Source organism: Tachypleus tridentatus, chromosome 13, assembly GCF_004210375.1.
Source record: "Tachypleus tridentatus isolate NWPU-2018 chromosome 13, ASM421037v1, whole genome shotgun sequence".
NCBI classification, from domain to species: Eukaryota; Metazoa; Arthropoda; class Merostomata; order Xiphosura; family Limulidae; genus Tachypleus; species Tachypleus tridentatus.
The window spans coordinates 241,657,486-241,677,456 of record NC_134837.1 but is presented as its reverse complement, the minus strand read 5'-3'; the positions used below and the strand labels follow the sequence as shown (position 1 = coordinate 241,677,456).

Below are 19,971 nucleotides of genomic sequence, written 5' to 3'. Positions count from 1 at the left end.
TGTGAAATTACAAAAACATGAAATGGCAACAGTGTGCATTTGTTAGTTGTCATATTTGTGTTGTACCAATCGTGGATAAAATAAAGCCAAGTTTTTAGAATTATAAACTTAAGACTTATGGCAGAGCCACTGATGGGAAGAGGGACAGTATATTGTTGAAACTTAGAAATGAATAAGTAATTCATTTCACCCTCTATTTTGTTATTATTAGATTTTTCTTTGAGTCAAACAAAACTGAAAAAGGCCATAGAGGTTTATAGAGCAACTAACTCAGTTTATAAACTATAAGTGTGTTAAAAATATCTTTAAGAAAATTCAAAATGAAAAATAAGTGTGTAATTACAAATAATTTACAAGGAAATAAGAAAACACTGTGAAATTAGGGTGAAAAGAGCAGATGAAACAATTTATAAAAAAACATGTGGAGAACATGAGAGGAAAAACATTGGAAAAAGTCTGAATATTGGAACATAAAAAGTCACCCACTGGATAAATAAAAATTGTGTAAAAAAATAAATGTGCAGAATCTACCTTGATGTAACTCAGAATATATGTCACTTGTAATGACCAAAATATTCAAATTGAATATTTGGGAATTTGTCTGTAATGAAATAGGGAGATTCAAAGGAAACTGAAGGATTCTAATGAAAAAACGAGGAGGAAAAATGGGTTACATAACACCTCCAAGCTTGAAAGGCTAAAACAAATTATTAGACTATAATTGTTTGCAGAAGGAAGAAATATATGGCAAAAGAATTCCAGAAATAGATGTGTCCCTATCCCTAGTTGCCAGAGACTTAGAAAGAAAAGACCTATCAGGATATAGTAAAACCTAAGGGAAGAGAAAAAGTCTTACAAACATGCCAGCAACTCCAACTTATGACATCAACATGTCAGCAGCCAAAAAAATATAATTCCACCTGAAAGCAGAAAATCAAGGCAAGCAAAGAGGTAGGGAGAATACAAGGTATATCTATCATATCAGACCCTCAATCTTAAAATACAAAGAAATTGTTAAAACAAAATTGTGATATGCAATTTGTTATAATCTCAGCAATTTTTGCACATCTAATTCACTATTTTTGTATCAAAGCAAATTCAAATACTCCAACAAATACAATTGTACTGCCTTTTATTTTTGTTGATATTATCAGTTGTATTTCATATTTCATGATGTCAACTTAATACAATGAAAAATTAAATATATAGGTTTAATATAGAATGTTTACATCCACAAGTCACAAAAACTAATTTTTTTTTAAATCTCTATCATTAGAAAACTAAAATATATTTATAAACCTAAAATACATCCAACTTTCTAGTTTTAATTCTTTCTAGAACTCCATCACTTAATGCTTTAACAGATCATACCTTAGATGAATTGCAGTTACTAACAGCAATAAACCACCAACGTGGTCGTGCAGTTTCAAAGATTCGGTATTGGAAACAGTGATACATACTTTCACCACCAGGATTACGCTCAACAGCACAACCTGAATTAGGACTTTCTATAGTGAGGTTTATCACTTGACCTCTCTGAACAGAAAGAACAGCTTCTCTTTCCTGGCAAGCCTGTAAATATTTAAAAAAATGAAAACTTTACATTTTCAACAAGTGCAAGTGTATTATAATTGTAAGTTTTTAAGCTAATCTTCAAAAAATTTAAGACCTGTGCAGTTATTTATAAAATCACAATATATATATAGACATGCATTCACATAATATATATTTTCTGAAAAAAAAAACACATGAAAGAGATTGAATAACACACAGACAATACTAAGAGTAACCATTAAAATATACTAAACTCTTGAATACAAAATACACACACACACACACACATACAGATATATATATATATCTAATTGTGACAAGGCAGAACATAAACAAAAAAAACCAAGGCTACAAGACCAACTAAAATATTATGAACTATGGAATATAAGGAGCATTTTAGCAAATCAAGACGTCCAGAGTCCCAGTTAACCTAAACAAAAATTGAAGTATTCACAAAATCCAGCCCAGATCTCTAAAATATTTATCAACCCATTTCCTAAACTCCTAAAAGGTTGCAACTTTTAACACTCTAGAAGGCAATTTATTCTACTTATTTTTCATACTTTTAGAGAAAAAAAAATTTCCTTCACGCAGAGATGTCTGACCTTTCCAAATCTTCAATTTAAGACCTTTTCAGGTGAAATGAATATAAGTTTAAGCTTCACAGAATACGTCTGCTTAACATGACATTCCAACAAGATAAGGTATTACAAAACAGTACTAATCAACAGTACTCATCAGCTGAGTTTAAGCTAAGGAATATTGAACAGACAGGATACAATATGTATAATACATAATGAAAATTATACTTATCAAAACTTGAAACAAAAAATAGTGTTTGTGGTTGTGTATTTCAGGAACATTCATCAGACTAAACAAATGCAATGTTTCTACCTAAATTAAACCATATATTCATCTAACATGACTATGTATCACATTATTGGTTATTTTCATTTCACATAGTCAGGGATATGGTCTGTAGATATTACCTGAACAAACAGTGACAGACATTGCTATTCAACAGTCACTATAAGTCATGTTCTCCACAGGTGATAACAAGCATCACCTACTTTGAAAATGACACAGGAACAAAAGTGGCTTAAAACCAGATTTACTTAATGGTTTTCTTGACCACATGCTATGAGAAAAGCCTGCATGTACACAGAACAAAGAATAAATTCAAAATATATTTTAACTGTAGAGAAAGAATAAATCTAGGTCATATTCCTGTAACACTTTTTATGTCTTCCTTACTTTAAGCTTGTCTCAATTCAATAATTAACTTTAAAATAACCAATAAACTTAAAATCATACTGGTCAAAAAATGCATTAACCCTTCCTGCCTTTCACATTTCACAGATGTCATAACCATCAAACAATGAAATACACAAATATCTTAAACAATAAAACCATTTAAATGCAATGCAGTATACCATTAAAAAATGGGTACAGAAAGAAAACAAAAAAATGCAAAGTTTACAACAGAAACTTATAACACAGAACATTATGTAATTACGATAAAGAATGAAATACAACTGAGTAATCAGAAAACTAGGAAAGTAAAATACAAAAACAAAAAAAATGTTGAAAAACAAATTACTTCACAACCCTTTTAAATCAAATTTTACATATATTTACACTCATACATGAGGCCCAACTCCCCTTTCTCCAATCTTCATAGCAGACCCTTCAAAATGACAGTAGAATAATGACTGGTTAACGTTTTGACACTGAAAATGTGGTAAATCCAGACCAAAACTTTCTCGGTCTGTGCCAACTCCATTAAAATGTTGGTTAGCTTCCTCTTCCAGTTTTTGAAGGCAGAGTTTCATTCTAGTGATGCAAGTTTTCTTTATAGTTACACAAGGCTAAGGACTTGGTTCATTTTCCCACCATATCTTTAAAACTGAGATCTACTGCAAGGTTAATTAGACATTGATAGTGGTTATTATTAATATGTTAGTCCTCTGTTGTCAATGTAGTTTTTTTCATTCACTCTAGGTTTCATCACTAGTACTGCTTTTACCTTAAATGTTGTTTCTGGTGCAAATTTCAGTGTTTTCTCTATATCAGTAACCCAGTGGTGGTAGTAGTTACCCTGAAGAGTATGGTTGCTCTGGTTGGCTTTCAAAAAGTTCTGAGGACCTAGTTGGTTCTCAAGTTGACTTCAGCTCAGGAAATGCCTTTTTATTCATAACGAAGTGATTCCATTAGAGGTGAGCATACATTTGTTCGTACTTATATGAAGTTCTATTGCATCCTCTAACTTCAAATTGGATGCTGGAATTTTGTTGTCAGGAACCATCCTGGTTCCTGTTTCATATGAATGTATTCATAGGTTGTGATGCCTCCTTTGAAGCTGGTTCCACTGATCTGTTGCTGTTGTTGCTTGAATTTCTGCAATGGTTGTGGCTTCCTGTGGGAAGTCTAAGGTTAAATGAGGCTGCCAGAACCCTAGAGATCTTATGGGTAACCCAACAACAGATGTTGTAAGATCCTCAAAATCAGATGCATTACTAAATGCATCTTCATCCATGAAAACATCTGTGTTAAATATCAGGTCTGCCCCCTGGAGTCTTGGGATCAGTCTCAAATACCAGCTCCTTACCCAACAGGATGGTCCAGGTACATTCCTAATCAAAATATCCTCTGTTCTTTATTATAACAGTTTCACCAAATAAATATGGAAAACTGGCCATATAAAGATGAAATGACCAATACCACCCACAAACTTAACCTTAAATACCAAAGGATTGATATGAAAATGTTATATCAGTGAAACTCAAAAGGTTAAAAAGTAAGAGAAGCATGCAAGTTGTTGAGATTCTTAATCTAATAGCTACAACATAAATCACCCCTATAAACTATATTTAGGGGCCAAGCAATGTATAAGACCTTTAGTACAGCATTTTTCTCTTTTTAGGCTCTAACAAAACAAAGAATCAAAAACCAAGCTATTACTGTAGTATATAACAATATACATAAAATAAAAACAAATCTTTCACTGCAGGAGGAAATATTATGTGCCTTTTAAGAGTACCTGCAACAAAGGTCTAGCAGATATTATACAAAATCCTTTGCAGATCTCTTGCTATTCTACCAGATCAGGTAAGTAATATTCATGAAAGTGGACATTACACTTCGGAAAAAATCACTACACACCTCAGAAACCAAAGCTGCAAAAAAACCATTCAACTGAGTTTTCAAAACCTTCAATGCATCAGGCATTATATCTACTGACACCAGCCATCTTAAACTACCTTACATGAGCAGCTACCATCTAATATGTTAGGGATATTTACTGTTGTGAAACTGTTTAATAGCTCAGAAAGTAATGCTTGCAAAGTCCTTTCAATCCAGTTAATCTTATGACCAACAAACTGTCCAAACTTCACTATACTCAAGAGGGTGTTTTCAAACTTCTAGCTAACATCTCTGGTTGAACAAGTTGTTCACACACTATTCATTACATTTACTAACACCATCCATCATAGCCTCATGATAATCAAGTGGATATCACACAATATGGTATAACACTGGCTGGCAGCACTCACCACTAGATCTTGAAATATTCTCTTTACCAACAATGAGGATTGTCACATTATAAACCCTAGGATCTACATACAGCCTAATGTTTAGGACTGGGTGATTGCCTTGTGAATGAAGGATCATGGATATGATACCAGATACCATCAAACACCTCTTCACAACATATTTCCCATTTTTCATTCTTCTCACCAACTTTACATACACTATATTCATAGTATATAACAGATTTATTGTTTCTACAACTTAGTTCACATCAACCAGGTACATGTGTTCCTTTTAAATATTAATATTATTTGTTCTAAACAGCATATTTAAAACAAATAAAAATTATTTTACACACTACCACTATCATTATAAAGAAAATCATTGCTAAGTTTCATTACAGCTGACAGCAAGAAAACAAGAGGTGGTTACAAGATTTTTCACTTTGACCAATCCTTCATATCAAATTATGAAGAGAGAACCTGCTTCCACTCAAATTTCAACAGCTAAACAAAAACTCAATTAGTTACACACAGTGATTAGCAGATGAAGCTACTATGATACTAACAATTAACATTCTATGGTTATCACTGTTGACATAAATCAATACATAACCATGATTATGTTAGTGCTCAATATAGGAATCACTGTATCACTTATTCCGTCAGCAAGAAATATATGGCAGTAAACAGTGTGCACTGATGTACTGGAACTCATGACCAAAGAAGTGTAAGCTTCGTGAAGAAGAAACTTGCAAAATCGTTGAGAAAATAGCACCCAAAGAGGGAACAAATCTACAGAAACACCAAAAGATGTATGGATCACTCTGTTGGAAGGATATAATTTGGACAAAGAGCTAATCCACCTTTGAATTCAAAGTTTCTGGGACATAGAAGGCTGACAAACTTGAAATTGTTGTTATAAGTCCAAATGATAGTACCCATTGTTTTTCTGGGTTATAAATTTAAAAAACCAAACATGTGGAAGTAGATGCTATAATACATAACACAAGAAAACAAGCTTTCACACAATTTATTTTAAACATAACATGTTATTACAGTGTTAATTCTTACCTCACCAAAAGTTTTGCACAAGCTTTGAGGTTTGGTTTGTTTTGAATTTTGCACAAAGCTACATGAGGGCTATCTGTACTAGCTGTCCCTAATTTAGCAGTGTAAGACTAGAAGGAAGGCAGCTAGTCATTATCAACCACTGCCAACTCTTAGGCTACTCTTTTAACAATGAATAGTGGGATTGACCATCACATTATAATGCCCCAATGGCTGAAAGGGCAAGCATGTTTGGTGTGGCAGGAATTCAAACCCGCAACCCTCGGGTTGCAAGTCGAGTGCCTTAACCTCCTGGCCATGCTGGGCCTGTGTAGATCGAAGGAAGAAACAACAGAGAAGTTGTCCTACTGAATAATGATAAGACACCAAGACAGACATAACAGAATATAGTGGTAAATCAATTTACTGTTAACAAACTAAGGGTTTGCATGTGCATGGACAGTTCCTTTGAAGACCAAACACTGGAAATGATGAACATATCCAGGATTGCACCACATATGAACAGAAAGTTGTCCATGAATGGTACAGTCAGTCAAGGTGGAGAAACAACAATGTCCAAGAATGTGTGAGATTGACTGAGCCAACATGATAACAAGAGGTGATGGAATTTAGAGAGAAAAATGAGAGAAGTTAGCAGATCTTTTAGACTTATTCATCAGATTTGCTAGAGTTCACTGAAGGAGATTCAAATTGTTGAAAAAAATACAAGTTATTTGAATTGCATTTTCTGTTAATTTTTATTTAATTTTCCAAACTTTAATACTGCTTGCAACTACAATTCTTTGCTGTTTACATATTAGTTTCAATACACAATACTAAGAACAAAAATGTTAATATAACAATAAAGTCCAAGTGATGACAAAGCAACATGATTACTAAATTACATAAAACAATATGGCTGATTGTTATAGAAAAGTAAGTAGATTTATAATACTTAAATATCTTTTGAATGATCAGTACAAACTATGAGTTTCAGAAAAATACAGATAAAAATATACTGACCAAACACTAAACATTTAAAGCTATGCTAAACACATCTTTGAAATGCTTGTAAAAATGATGCCATATTTACTTAGGTGAAAAAAATAAAGAAGTTAATAAGAATGATGGCAAAGATTAGAAAATAAAAATTGACAGCCAAAATTATTTTTGTACTAAAATACCTACCTTGTCATTTTTATAGATAGAAGGCCACTGATTACTTGAGTCATAATACAACAGAATATTCTGAACTTCATAATCCTACACAGAAAAAAGTTAAAGTAAAAATAATAAATCAAAAACAAAAGATGTAATGTATGAACAAATAATGTAAACACAAAAACCAATAGTGGGGTAATAAGATAATCCCCACCATCACCTTCATTCATTTACTTTTATAGGAGTACTGAATTTAAAAAAAAAAAAAATATCTTGGCTGAGGGACAAAATATTGGATATATATGACCTTCTCAAAAATTTACCTTTTCTCTCCCAATCTCAAAACACACACAAAAAAAAAAATACTATCCATCCATATGTTATTATGTTATATTCAATTATGCATGTATTATAAATTTGTTTCTTTTTTTCAGATAAAAATGTGGCAATGTACACCCATTTACACTTAAAATGTCTCACAGATCATGGTATTGCATAATATTATGCAGCGAGAATGAAAGACAGCACACAGATACACTCAATACATAAGATATATGGATGGGTAGGAACTTACAGGCCACCCTGTAGAATACAACATTTAGAATTTTGTTTTTAGTAAACAGTGAAAAAAACACTGGTTTTGAATTTTGCACAAAGCTACATGAAGGTTCCCTGTACCAGCCATCCCTAATGTACCAGTGTAAGACTAGAGGGAAAGCAGCTAGTCATCACCACCCACTGCAACTCTTGGGCTACTCTTTTACCAACAAATAGTGGGATTGACTATCATATTATAATGCCCCCATGGCTGAAGGGACGAGTACATTTAGTGTGACAGGGATTCGAACCCACAACCCTCGGATTAGGAAAAAAAATATAATTCTTTATCCTAATTATAAATATGGATAAAAAGCACTGAAGGCTCAACCATTTTGACAATTTCAAGAAATAAGTTTATAATGTTTGTCATATAATCATGACCCTGCACAAAAATAGTGTACACACACAGTTTTTAAAAGTTAATAAAATGAAAACAGGTCAATAAGTTGTAAAGAAAAAAGTGCCAATTTTATAAGATGCAAAACTGTGATACATTCTTTACTGCTGTTTTCTGTCTGTTGCCATCTATTACATTCTTTACAGTGTAAAATGGATAAGCTGGACATAAGTATTATTAATATCTGAATCATATACACATATATTAAGAGCTTAGATGCAAAATATTGTTTATCCAATTTCACCATTTTTAGATTTTTTTTCTATAGCTTTCATAAACAATATTGTGAAACTTATAAAGCCATTAGAAAGTGGTATACGAAAACCTAAAAAAGCTGAATTAATTATAAAATTGGTTCAACACTGCTAATAAATAAACGTAACATTTTATTTTTACAATATTTGCTATTCCCGAGAGTTATCGTAATCACTAAAAATGTAATGAACTGAATAATTTCGCAAAAGTTGGAAAAAAATGACTGATGTGAATTACAATTTACAAAGTTTATAAGACACAATTAACAATTATATTTTAAAAAATGTATGAACAAATTTTACAAAAATTGAAAAATAAATTTTCAGCTATCAGTTGTAGGCTTTCCCTAAAAGATTTATTATAATTTCAAGTCACTTTTTTTAAAACAGTTTTACTCAGTTTAGACTTCTTGTTTTGTTACAAAAAACATAGGTATCTCTTGTCTGGTGGTAATGCTTAAGTTTATAATTGTTTTATAGATGTGTTTTGTCGAAAACAAAACACTTTACCGTTTCTTTCTAAAAGGCTATTACATTTAAATAACTTATAACATGGAATATCAGAATAATTCCTACGCTCCAATAATTCGAAACAACAACTAAAAACTTATTTTAACACTACACTATCACCATCAACACTGCACATAAAACCACGCAAAAAACAATGATTTTGGTCGTAAAATGGAAACACAAAATTACTTTTGTTCTATGACAAACGAGATGACAATGCTCTTAATTTCTTCTATACGAACACCTACATTAAAACAAAAAGAATGGAAGTAATGCTTGACTATAACAACAGAAGATAGTAAACAATTTCTGATTACATTCTGAGGTTTTTTGTAAAACAAAAGAAGATGTACATTAAAGGTGACAGAACAGCAATATTAAGCAATTTCTAAAACTGCATCAAAAGCACTAGCTCACTGGGCAGTTGTGCAGTGTCATAGTCGGACAATCCACCAAACTTGCGAAGGAAATGCTAAGTCTACTACAACTTTGCAGCTTAAACAATCCTCCTACCAATGGCAGAACATGCTCTAATTGCTGGTATTTTGAGGTGCTCCTTCCTCCGCTTTCTCCCTAGAGTGCTTTTATTCGTGCTGGTACTGGTACACAACTCAGAAAATTATTTCACTTTGCTGTTTGAGCCTGATAATGTTATTTTCATTTTTCAATGTCATTGAACATCAAGCTGGCAGCAACGGTAGTAGGTGGGGTGGCTAGAAGTCCCAGTGGTACCCAAGGTAATGCTGAAAATCTTTATACCAACACTGCCAGTAAATAAACATATTTTATTTTTACAATATTTGATATTCCCGAGTGTCATTGTAATCACTAAAAATGCCATCAGTAATCAGTGTTTTTATGGTATCTCCCTTAAAATTTAGGGAATATGTTGGACCAAATAATATCATTGAAGATGTGAAATGGTTTGATCTTTGTGTGGCTTTATATTGCCCATTTTTCAACGGGATATCAGTCTTGTTTCCAGCAGCTGGAAACAGTTGAAGTTGATTAAGTCACAGTAATTTGCCCCATGTTTCTATGAGCGGATTGAGCAGTTTCCAGCAAACTGTAGAGAGTGCAACACTAGAAGAGGCATGAAATTCAATTGAATATTGAAACCTAGATAGTCGTTAGCATTGTCGGACCAGTAACATATGTAAAGTGAGCACCTGTTATCATGGGCTCATTTAGTTGAAGTTGCCAACTCGTACTGGGAATAACAGGCACCTCAAGAAGATTTTGTTTGCCATTGTCATCCAGAAGAAAATATACTGTGTTGTTGATACAGTAGGTATGGCCTGACTAGTGTTGACAAATGGATACTACGGTAGCAATAAGACTATCAATACTATTTGTCTGATGATGGCGACACGAGTGTACGGGATCAAAATTTCTACACAAGGAAAGGACCAATAACTGTTAGCTTAACACCATAGGAAAGAGTGAAAGATCTTATTTGGAAGAGGAAGTCATAAGCTTAACAGAAAAGATTGTTGAGTTAAGAGACTGGATAATGGGGGTTCTTCTGCCTGACTACATAGCAGCAAGGATAAAACAAGAAGACAAAATGCAAAGAAAAAATACGCCAAAAACTAAAGCAAAGATGTAACAAAGGTGGATGGAAGACCCTAGGAAAAACCGGCCTGATCAACAACATGTCTAACAGAAAGTTGGAAGATGAAGGAAAAGAAGCTTGTCGCATGGTTTAACATTTTACACAGAAATAGGAGGAAGAAGTTTCTTAAACCACATGATCCACAATCACAATTGGACGGACGGTGATGCTGATAAAGGGTTCAAATAAGGAGTAGTCACCTGATACAAGGAAATGGGAGATTCCCAGCACCCTACTATTCCTAAGAGATACATCATAGTTCTAAAGTGGCTGAGCAACAACGGCAACGTCTTCGTATCTAAAGCAGATAAAGGCGGAGTAGTAGTAATTGTGAACAGGAATGAATACGTAGGGAAGATGGATGCACTGTTGGCTGAAAACTCCTCATACACAAAGAAAGAGAAATATTCCAGAAAGAAGGAAGCTGGGACATTCAAACAGAAAGCAATGAAGATCGCAAGAAAAACAGATAATTAGAAAAGACTAATGCATATCTTAGAAAGAACCCTCGTACTCCAACTATGAGGGGGATGTCAAAGATACACAAATAGGGATCTCTATTTGATCCCTAGTATCAGGCATAAGCAGTGCCCCACAACAGTTGGTTAAAATCCTGGCTAAACTACTATTCCAGACCTTGGGCTTGATAAGAAACTCAACCTGAAGGTCTCAATAAGTCTGATCTGAAGAATACAAAGAGCAAGGTTCAAGAACAAAAAGGGTAAGCTTTACGTAAAGTCACTGTTCACGAAGATACCTAAAGAAGCTGTTATCAGTGCTAACACCAGATTCATTCAAGAGATAAAAGAAGATAAAATCCCTCTTCAAAGCGAAGATTACACTGATGTCGTATTTTTGAAAGATTTGGTTCATTTGAGTTCGTGGGATAAGAATATCGTCAGCACAATGGGCTCGCCATCAAGTTCTGTTCTAGTTCCTCTAGTAATAGAAACATTGAAAGAACATTACAAGCAAACAGAAGCGATTTTATACACTTCTTCTCAACAGAAACAATGAAGTAAAGACAGGTGTGGGATTGGGCTTCTTTCTGAGGGCATTAAAGATATCCAGCTCAGAATTTTTCGATTAAGAAAATAAACCCACAGTGGAAGTTTTAAGGAAGCTTCGGTACCCTACATGCTCATAAAGCTAAAGCAGGCTATGACCCAATCTTTTCTACTAAAAATGATCAAATTGGTTATACCACACGTGCTGTTTATTGTAGTAAAAATGATAAATAGAACTAATTATCTACTACTGGAAAGTAATCCTTAAATAACCTTTAGATGTCTAATTCATTTGGTTTATATGGGACAACTGCACATATAGCTGCATTAAATTAACCCCTTATCACACTGTTCAATGACAATAGCCCTACAAGTGATTGAGTTCAGCCATCTCCCATACACATTTCTCTCATCACTTTATGATTGTTACAGTCGTTTTGTTCCAGCAAAGAAGAGGTGAGAAATGTGTGTTTGGTCTCTAAACTAGAGATCAGAAATACATTATCCACTTGACAAGTGGTGATCAATGCTTGTAACCTTGAGAATTTAATGATTTGTTTCTTCAAACTACCAACTTGTTTTCTGAAATAACTCAAGTGTAACCTAGCTAAATTAGTGAAACCTTTGTGATTCTACTACTAAGTTTAGGAATTATACTCACACAACTAATGTAAGAACTAAGTTATATGTCTACTAATAAATGTAGCCAACACAAAATTAATTCATGAAAACTACCAAGACAAATGTCAAGCACAAAATTTGGAAATAGCTTAATTTTTAATTTAACACATTCCTTAATTAAATATATTTAAAACATAGATAAATCATGATTTCTTTTGTTTCAGATAAACAATTAATCACGATTTCATTTTTTGCAGAAAATTTCTTGAAATTTATTAATACCCCAATTTTTTACAGCAATTACAAAATATTTCTGTACCAACATCAATGAAAATAATTGACTCACTGTTTTTAATTTATTGTGATGTAACTTATTCTCAAAACTTTTAATCCCTTTCAGTTGTATTACAAGCCTACACATATTTCATTATAAAACCAAACCAAATATATTCTTTACAAACATTAAGCAAACACAAAATAAACGGTGCTTTTTTTTGTCCCAAAGTGGTGAAGGCTATATACTGCTCTTGTATATTTTATGCTTATATACAAAATGAATACAAACCAATCCATATAAGACAAGCGTGTGCCAACATAGAAACATACATATTCAGAACTGTATATATGTATTACTTTGCATTTCATTACCATTCAGTGACAATCCAAATAATTAACACAACCAATACTTTTCTTTTTCGACTTTGGTATGCATATGTAAGGCTTTTGGAACCCAATTGTTAAGCACTTGCAATGTTAAAACAAACAATATCATGGTAATAAATATAAATTTTGGTCAAGAAGTTAGTACACAGAACCACCTACAATACTTGTAATGCTTCCAAACTAGACACAAATCTGGAGCACTTTCGAATAGTTGACTGTTTTCCTTCATGAGAATAAATAGTTACGTTTCTCTCTTTCTGGCAGTTATTCTGTATGAAAGTAATTCGTTCAGTAGGACTAATTAACCACCAAGGACATTCAATTTTTAATCATCTTTTGCCCCGCTCGTGGTTAAAAGAAAATGTACGCCTGATTTGTAAAAGTTTGTAATAGGGAGCAGACTGCAAATAAATTGGATGAGCTGAAGACTTTGGAATTAATGAACGAACTATCGAAGGAGATATTTATGTGAATATGAATAAACGACCAATGTGTGACATAAGATCCTTCATGACACCGTGGATCTATAAATCCTATACCAAGAGTTAGTGTGGGGAAAATGGGAGTACTCCGAGAAAAATTACTTTTGCTGGTAAGGCGCAAATCCGTTACCAGTGCCCAGTTAGTGAGAAGAAATAAGTGTGGAAGGCAAAGTGAAGGTTGATGCTGGGGGTTAATTAATGCTTTTTGGAGTCTCTGATTCTTCGGTTCAACAGGAGTTTACTAGTCTTCGGGTTCAAAAAGGATTTAGACAGTGAGGAATATTTGGTTTCACTGGTACGTGGATGGAAAAAGAAGAAGAGTGTGTCGGGTATGTCGTTATGGTGACGATAAGGAGAGCATTGGGTTTGTTCGACGAAGAGGAAGCGAAAAGAGGTTCTGAGCTGAGTGACGGGAAAGGTGCAAGTTCAGATAGGTTACTGGCTTGTTGTGAAATTTTGATGGTTACGGATTGAGTTAGCGACTGGGTCTGGATACCATTTTTTTCTTCTTGCGGTTGTTTAAGTGATGTGATCTTGTACTTCTGTTTCTGGTGTGGGCAAAGGCTGAGTTTCTTCATCTCTTGTATTTGGTTGTTTTTCACTGTGGATTTTTTTTCTAAACACAGCAGTGGAAAATTATTTGGTATTATTCAATAAAGCATACCAAAAAAACAACAACAATAACTACAAATGCATGAGTTTCGAAAATCAATCGTTAAATCACTGTATCAAGTAAATGTTCAAGCAGCAGTAACACCAACAACAATAGCCGGAAGAGCCAACACACGGCTCATTATGAAGGGTTACACTGAGAGAGACAAGTTTAACAGAATAATTTGTAAAAGATGCATTGGCTGCTACAGTGAAATAAGAAAGACAATTACTGCAAAAGAAGCGGACAGAAAAATAAAAAACGTTTGCACATACTATGATGAATGTAAAGGTAGCCATGCTCTACGCATTACTTGTTTCAATAAAAGGCATAAAGTCATATAACTTCAAATTATACCTATACAATGACTGTCACTTTGTACTGCTTTCTTACTGTTCATTATTTTTATTTTCACGGTGAACTGATTTATCTGTTTTCTAATCTCTTTTGAAAACAGTATATTGGAAAATTTACACAACATTTCGCTTTAAAAATTCTTTTTATGCTTTTTTCATATTTACTATGTCAAAATAACAATTTTGTTGCAAAATTCTTTTTTTGTATCCATTTATGTATGAATAAAGTTATTTGCTTAGTCTTTTTTTATATACTATATACAACTCTGAGGTTAATAAAACATGAGAAAAAATAAGTGGACTTAGAAAAGGAATATTGTCCTGATGTTCCACTTTCATCTGTATATGTAGCTGTTGTGTCCCAATCAGCAAGTGGTCCTTTAAAAAGAAACTAGAGTACGACTCACCAATGGGTTGTGTTGGAGCCAACGTGTTAATGATGCAAGTTACACTCGAACGAACCAACAATGAACCACTAACCATACAAGTATTTGTGATAACGTTCGAAAAACACTACAACTGTACACACTTTTTTCTCCTCTTTAGATTTCACCAGTCGCATGGTTATTAATGAAAAATGCGTTAAAGAACAAATATTTGGTTGTTTTCAGGTTTAAAAAAAAACAGCAAAGAAATTTCTGAAGGAAGGTTTAATGAAGCAAGAGACTTTGTTAAAGTTTCACTAACACCACAAAAGCTACTTAAATATTTTTTAAAAAAAGAAAAAAAGAATTCAATCATTATTACACTTAACTAATACTTGAAAAGAGAACTTAATATAAATTTGTCGCTTTTAAAATTTTGCGAAAAACATCAATGTTAGTGAGAAATGCTTTAAAAGAGAGAGACAGAGAAAGTAAATTTTTAAATGTTCTAATTGAATATAATTTACTGAATCATGTTTCAAAGAAAAATTTGTGTTTAAACTTAAGAACATTAACATTATATTTTTTTTTTTTGTAAATGTTTAAAATCGTGTCATTTTCAGATCTAAGGGCCCGGGATGGCCAAGCTTGTTAAGGTCTGCGACTCGTAATCTGAGGGTCGCGGGTTTGCATTCCCGTCGCGCCAAACATGCTCGTCCTTTCAGCCGTGGGGGCGTTATAATATGACGATCAATTCCACTATTCGTTGGTAAAAGAGTAGCCCAAGAGTTGGCGGTGGGTGGTAATGACTAGCTGCCTTCCCTCTAGTCTTATACTGCTAAATTAGGGACGGCTATCACAGATAGCCCTCAAGTAGCTTTGTGCAAAATTCAAAAACAAACAAACAATTCAGATCTAAATTGCTGCATGTCATTCGTTAATAAATTACATTTTCAGAATTCTTATACATGAAATGCTTTATTAGTAGTGATATTAAAATAACAGTCTATTATCAGACTTCCACTAAAATATAGAATTTAATATGAATGCGTCAAATAAAACTTACAATTACCATTTTCAGATTTTATCATTCATAACAATACTTACCAATGGATATTCCAAGTTGTAAGAAAACCTTCCGTGTTTTGACAGGAAGCAAAATCGAGTTAGAAATTTCCAGTTCTGGAATATATATAAAATAAAATATAATTATTTACATGAAGAGTTTTTTATGTTATTGTTATATGAATGTATCAAAATGTGTTTTTGAAGCGATTTTTGAAACCTAATCATTAAAGTATGGTTGTTAGTTAGTTTGAGTTTTTTGAAAACTGGCTTGTTGGGAACATCTGAAAGTTATCTGTTTAGTTTATTTAGTAGAGAGCAAGCACTGTATACGAAATGTACGGGAATATCATCTCCAGAGATGAAAAAATTTGGATTATGACAGGAATATTAGCATCCATCTAATTCTTAGACAGCCTCAAGTCAAAAACCAAGGAGGAAAGATTGTGGTAGCCAAATAGCTTGCTTGGGTTTTCAACAAATGTATCTTCGTAACCACTGTTCTGAAATTAATTATTAATTCAGGCTAGACAGTCCATACTGAATTTGTTTCAGTGCCAAGGAAATAAGAAATACAGATTAACACAAAAGCACAGAATGATAGATGAGAGTCTCCCTGAAATAAAAAATAAATTATGTTCAATTAAAGAATAAAGTTTATATTACTGCCATTTTATAAAGTGTTAGCAGATGTTTGGTTTTGAATAACTTCTGTCTATAAAAGATAATAATATGATTGAGCCATAACCCTACTGGTCTTAATTTTAATTTAGGCTTAAAAATTCGTGTGGTAAAATTCTTCAGTGAGTTTTATTAAAGCTTCCGTCTATTATGAACATTTATTCTTTTTCTTTTCCTTTAATAACTAACTCATTTTGTTTTAACTTTTTGATTTAATAAATAATATAAATTATTTACATTCAGATCCATTTACATTCAACATATATTTTTAAAAACATTTTGCAAAATAAGATTCTAGAAATGTTAGGCGGAGAATAAATTGAACACAAACAGCAAGGGGAAAAAAAAAGAAACATAAGTGAGCAAATAAACTTTGCTTAAATGTCTTTACTGACACACTGAAAGAGAGTTGAGAATTTGTCAAACTGTCAACTAGCTTGTGAATAACAGATTGATTATACTAGCTGCGAAGATGGAGAGAAAACGTTTCTTACAAACGTACACAAAAAACAGGGTGAACGGAAATTCTGATTTGTTGACCTAATTCGGATGATAATACATAGTACTATAAGAGAATTTTATGTTAAATATGTTACCAGCTATCCACATAACTTTGACATGGGAGAAAAAACATCTATACCAATTTATACAAGTCTCAGTATTATCTTTTTCCATAGAAAATGGTCCAGCATGGCCAGGTGGTTAAGGCACTCGACTCGTAATTTGAGGGTTGCGGGTTCGAATCCCCATCACACCAAACATGCTCGCCCTTTCGGCCGTGGGGATGTTATAATGTTACGATCAATCACACTATTCGTTGGTAAAAAAGTAGCCCAACAGTTGGTAGTAAGTGTTGAATGACTATCTGCCTTCCCTCTACTTTTACATTGCTTAATTAGGGACGGCTAGCACAAATAGCTCTCGTGTAGCTTTGCGCGAAATTCAAAAAACAAACAAAACAAACGTACTTAACACGTGTGGAAACCGGACAATTAGACACCTAAAAACGACGACGTAGGACACTTAAACAACTAATAATTTTAGATGGCGTTAAAAATTTTAAAACTTCGCAACATTCTCAAAGTTAAAGGAAGAACTTGCTGATTCGCAAGAAACTTGTCTACTTCTACGATGTCTAGTTATTCGGTTACTATGCTTGTCATATAATAGAGTAGCTTAAATCGGTAATATAATAAATCTAGATCTATACAGTTTACATAATGAAGTAAATTACACCGATGATATTGTTGGCCAAAATATATACGGTTCATATAATGAAAAAAAATCAATGTTTTATTTTATAATAAATATGTGGTGCCAAAATGCCTAATTCGTCTTTTTTTAGGTGTTTAAATGCCTTGTATCTAGTTGTCCTGTATTTAGGTAATCTCGTCGTACATGTATATTTTAATACATGTTATGATACGAACCCTTTCATTCTCTCTCTTTAAAATCTATATTGGTTATGCAATAGTATCGTGGCTGTTTTATTTCACCAGTTATTGGAAAGGCTATTTTCATTTCAGTCTTGCAGAAGCTTAAATTTTCTTTTATGTAATAAAAATATACTTAACTTACATCATTCTCTCTCTTGTAGTATAGTTGTTTTAAACACACTGTCTCGTAACTTAGTTATTGCACGATTTCTTTTCATTTGTGCCTTTCAATATTTTTTGCTTCCGTTTTCTTTCTCTTTTAATTTTCTCGATCAAATTATTAATTCGTAGCATTGATGTCTAAAAGTAAAATTGTGACCCACAATATTTTCTTTAATAACCCGTTAGTTTATATTCTCATTTTATCTTTCACTTTCTTACAAACTATACATACACTGTTTAAGTGCATCTGTTGTATTCCAAAACCTAATTTGTAATATTCCAAGCCGTTTGTGTTATCTAACATTTAATTACAGTTATTGTAATGTTAATGTTATTGTGTATGTGGTATCTGCCTCAGTTTACCAATTACCCCATTACCTGCCGCGTTGTCAAAAGGCTGATTTATATATTTTGAATCAAGCAAACCTAATTACTTACCTCTGTTGTTGTTAATTCACCTATTACAACTTTTGTTTCTACAAGAAAAAAACTGATTGGGAAAGCCAGACAAAAATATTCGAATAATATCATACAGTAACCGCACGAAAAATAGATACGCGCTACCATATTAAAAGTCAATAGGTGGCAAGTTGGTTACCATAGCAACATCATTTATAACGTAATGATCGTACGTTAGCTTTTTCTACAATGCTTTAGATTGCATTCAAGAAATGACATATAAATTCTGAATTTTAGTTGTGATACGAACAACTGAAATTTTAGTACATAATATATTTGTCACAATATATTTTATACAGGTAATTTTTACTATAAATAAATTAATATATAGACCTAAATCATTATTTTTAGATATCTCTCAAAATGATCAATTTCGATTCTAATTTAATATCAAATTTCGGAAAAAGCTACCAAATCATCACAGTTTGATACGGTGATATTGGATAACATGTAGGGGGTTGGACCTTCCGTCTAATTTTATATTGATAGAATTCTTAAAAATTAGATTGTATTTCACCCGTTTAACAATCGTGTGCTACAACTGTCTATAGAAATAAAGATCTGTATGTGTATATGTGTGTGTATCTGTTCCTTATACGATTCTAAATTTCTTGATCAATCAGCTCCAAGCTTGATACAGGTTGATATGAAGAAGGCTACGAAGTGGGGGTTATACCCCAATGTAATTTCATATTGGTATAATTCTTGAAAACAGTACGTCTTTTTTTTTCAGTACTGGCACCATTATTAATTTTTATTTCACGTTTTGGCATTTATTATCTTAAGAGAAAAAAAATAGAAGCACAATTTCCTATCCTTTGTTACAAGTGAGATTTTATTCCACCCGTCCGACAAACAGGTACTCCAGCTAATAATATATGAACATAGTATAACACAAAGACTACCAAAAGACCAAATCAAGTGTTATTGCATTTTTGTTGTTGTTTTTCTTTTTCTTATACTTAGTGTTATTGCATTTTTGTTGTTGTTTTTCTTTTTCTTATACTTAGTGTTATTGACATGGAAGACAATTAAATGTGAAGAATTAATTTACGAACCAATCTGTAATTACTTTTTCTGGGTTAAATTGATTTTTTTTTTTTTTTGGTGCAGTAGGGAATAACTAAATTACAACACATCTAACAAAGTCATAATTAAATAAGCACTCAGAATAACTACAAGTGAGGATATGGAAAGAAATTATTAAATGCAAGTCAGTTGAAAACGATAGTTACTTGTAACACCATTGAATATTATGTGATTATAAAGGCACAATAGGAATAGATAGTAATAATGCATCCCGGGATAAAGAACTTTGCAATTATGAAGTTCGAAGTATTTCTCACCTAAC

The 19,971-nt window shown here is 32.7% G+C and overlaps 1 protein-coding gene across 1 annotated transcript in view; it reads right to left on the bottom strand.

Annotated features, from left to right (window-relative positions):
* The window catches only part of LOC143236699 (transmembrane protein 145-like), a 55,374-nt gene extending 36,642 nt beyond the window's left edge, over positions 1–18,732 (bottom strand). Inside the window, exons 1-4 of the mRNA XM_076475124.1 lie at positions 18,600–18,732; positions 15,925–15,999; positions 7,323–7,397; positions 1,372–1,572 (exon numbers count right to left, since the gene is read on the bottom strand). Coding sequence (XP_076331239.1) covers positions 1,372–1,572; positions 7,323–7,397; positions 15,925–15,999; positions 18,600–18,728 — 480 coding nt within the window. The 5' untranslated portion in view covers positions 18,729–18,732. The remainder of the gene's footprint in view (positions 1–1,371; positions 1,573–7,322; positions 7,398–15,924; positions 16,000–18,599) is intronic.
* Between the last annotated feature and the right edge of the window lie 1,239 nt (positions 18,733–19,971).